Raw genomic sequence first — 3,053 nt, forward strand, 5'->3', positions numbered from 1 at the left:
TAAAGACTGTTGACATCTAGTGGAAGCCTTAGGAAGTGCAACATGACCCATATCCCACTGTATCTTCAATAGGGGCTTAGTTGAAAAACGACCAACCTCAGATTTCCCACTTCCTGGTTGAATTTCTTCTCAGGTTTTTGCCTGCCATATGAGTTCTGTTATACTCACAGACATCATTCAAACAGTTTTAGGTACTTACGAGTGTTTTCTATCCAAATCTACTAATACTATGCATATATTAGCAACTGGGACTGAGTAGCAGGCCGTTTACTCTGGGCACGCTTTTCATCCAAATGTGAAAATGCTGCCCCCTATCCATAAGAAGTTTTAATGGCTGTTGATAAGTTTTACGTGCACGTCTTGTAAAATGGTCTCAAAACAAAAGTGTCATCTCACATCTTTATTCTCAGCTGTCTTTTAAAATCTGTTTCCTCTTTCTTTTGTGATAGTGTTTGTACTTTCCTTCGTGATAGTGTTTGTACTATTTGTAACACTTCATTTGAAATAAAGACACTGAATATTTACTGAACTAGACTATTTATAACTTTACACACACAATTCTATCTTAAATAAATGTGACAGAGGCATAATTTGCTGTATTAGCTATTTTGGTTACAGTTCAGTTACAGGAATGCAGTTCTCTCACATATCCAAAAGTGCAATTCGTTGCACGGTGCATCATGCCAGCCGTTGTCTGTGGTAGAAAGATCGGACCATCGCGCAGCACAATCCTCCTCCATTCCGTTCTGATTATTAGGCTGTTCCTTGCCCCAGTACCCTGTGGTCAGTGCTGTGCTGTCCACCCACTTCCAGATCCCCTCTTCAACTCGGTCAGTCAGACCAATCCAGAACGTCTCCTTATTCAATCCATGGATAAATACATATTCCTCTCTGCTGTTTATTACCACCAGATCTGCTCCTCTACTCAGACAGTCCTCTCTGCTCCCCTCCCAGGTTTTCTCAGTAGAGGTCAAGTAAAAACTGGACTTGTAATACCTCCATCCCTGTTGTGTGTCTTGTACTACCACCGAGAGCTTTGCTTGAAGATCGTCTCTTTCAACCTGGAGCTGGTCCCTGTCTTTAGTCACGGTTTTGTACTTGGTCTGCAACTGGTTTTGTTCAGCTGAGGAGTTGGTTTTATAAACTAAGATGTTCTCTTCAGAACTGCCCATCACTCCATTATAATAGACAAACAAGCCTATGATCCCAGACAGTAGGAGAACACACAGCAGCCCCAGACACACTGCAGCATCTCTGGTGGATCTCCTCTCTGAGCTCTCAGTACCTGGGTTCGTAGCCAGTGGTCTACTCTTTGTGGAGACGTCCTTTGTCTTGCTTCTGGAGTCATGAGAATTGATGATCTCATAATTGGTATAAAGATCCTCAACATTGTCATTATCAAACTCTACATTGGCATAGATTTCATTAGACATCACAATTGTCAAAAACAGTTTCTGGGATTGTACCTGACAGACTCTGTCAGGTTTCAAGCGGTACAGTGTGTCTGAGACTTAACATATGGACAGGAAAGTGTAATATCAGGAAGACTATAAATAGCAATGTTTGTGCAGTCAAACAGAAGTGTGACTTTCTTCAGATGTCTTGTGTGACTTCTCTGTTGTCTGTTAATATCGGATTCCTGTATTCTGTTGTAGTAATGGACTGGGATGTTGTCAATGCATGTGCTCTTGTAATTCATTGCTGTATGATTGTCTTGATCCTTCCAGAGTTATTTTTAAAGCTTCAAAATAACTGACAGTAGGCCAAGTCAGTTGTCTCTATAACAGTATTTGCCATCGATCTAGTTTATGTTTGAGTTGTTGATATCACTTTATCTACTTTAACTATCATCAGCGTATATGATATGTGAAAAAGCTCTGACGAAGGCCAAAAAGCTAACAAGTAAGCTTAAATAAAAAAACGTATACTAGCAAGAGCAGTCTGCGGGTTTCGCATTGTTGCACCTGTAACAAGATAACTCGGATGTGAGAGTGCTTGTTTTAATTGTATATCTGACACTTATTTTAAGTTCTGTAAATGGGGAAAATCGAGAGGCCCTCCAAACCAGCCGGTTGTAATTAAAACATTACTCTTCTCAATTAAAATCCATTCATCCGATGGTGATGGTATGCTTTGGGCATTCGCTGTTGTCCCTATTAAAAAGCGTCGGAGATGAGTCCTTCATCAGCCATAACAATCACAGTGTTGCACGTTGAATGTTGAGTAAGTACCAGGGCCTTCATTGAAATGCAGGGTAGCTGGCTACTACTGCTCTGGAGCAGCTAAAACAGTTGTTGGCTGGCTGCAGATGTTGTGCGCGGGGCTCGCTATTAATCTAAATCAGTCGGTGCCAAATTAGCTTCACCGCAGTGAGCAAAACCACTACGTTCAAGAGAACTGGTTACAGATAAGGGATGAGATACAGATACAGACATGTATAGTAGCACGCATAGTAAAAATGTAGTGCTGCAATTTATTGCCGTTGTCGACAAAGGTACAGATAGGCTAGACTAAAAGTTAAGGAGTCATGTAAAGCTTCAGACACAAGTGCTGTTACTATCATTTATCATCTCAAACCCCAGATATTTGACGTGTCTTGGCAAGTCACATTTAAAATGTCTGTCTCGTGGCCTGAGTGAGTGGGTGTCAGAGCTTTAAGTTCCACCCCAATGATAGGCTATTGATATGCTGGGTAATTAAAATGAATTGACCTGTGAAATGAACGTGGCCTTCAGCAGGCCTGAAATGGATGGATGAGATTGAAATGCTCATAATATGGAATGCGAGAGTGAATAGATGAGGGATAATGGAGTGGTTATGGAAAGGTTGGCAGGTAACATAGCTCTTAAGAACAATGTGCCAGTAACCAAAAGGTCGCTGGTTTGAATCCCCGAACCGACTAGGTGAAAAATGTGTCCATGTGCGCTTGAGCAAGGCACTTTACACTAATTGCTCCTGTAAGTCGCTCTGGATAAGTGTGTCTGCTAAATTATTAAAATGTGTAAATGGTTATGGAAAAGTAATTAACTCTCCTGTAGTCATGCTGCCAATCA

The 3,053-nt window shown here is 41.2% G+C and overlaps 1 protein-coding gene across 1 annotated transcript; it reads right to left on the reverse strand.

The window, feature by feature from the left end:
* Nucleotides 1–608: 608 nt before the first annotated feature.
* Nucleotides 609–1,433, reverse strand: LOC139535304 (CD209 antigen-like protein C). Its single transcript, XM_071334611.1, has one exon. It carries the CDS (start codon nucleotides 1,431–1,433, stop codon nucleotides 624–626), a length of 810 nt encoding a protein of 269 aa, XP_071190712.1. The 3' UTR covers nucleotides 609–623.
* Nucleotides 1,434–3,053: the final 1,620 nt, after the last annotated feature.

Source organism: Salvelinus alpinus, chromosome 12 (assembly GCF_045679555.1).
Source record: "Salvelinus alpinus chromosome 12, SLU_Salpinus.1, whole genome shotgun sequence".
In the NCBI taxonomy this organism is placed as follows: domain Eukaryota; kingdom Metazoa; phylum Chordata; class Actinopteri; order Salmoniformes; family Salmonidae; genus Salvelinus; species Salvelinus alpinus.

Bases quoted from the DNA above. Each gene is read 5' to 3' on its own strand.
- LOC139535304 (XM_071334611.1), bottom strand. From the start codon at position 1,433: ATGTCTAATGAAATCTATGCCAATGTAGAGTTTGATAATGACAATGTT.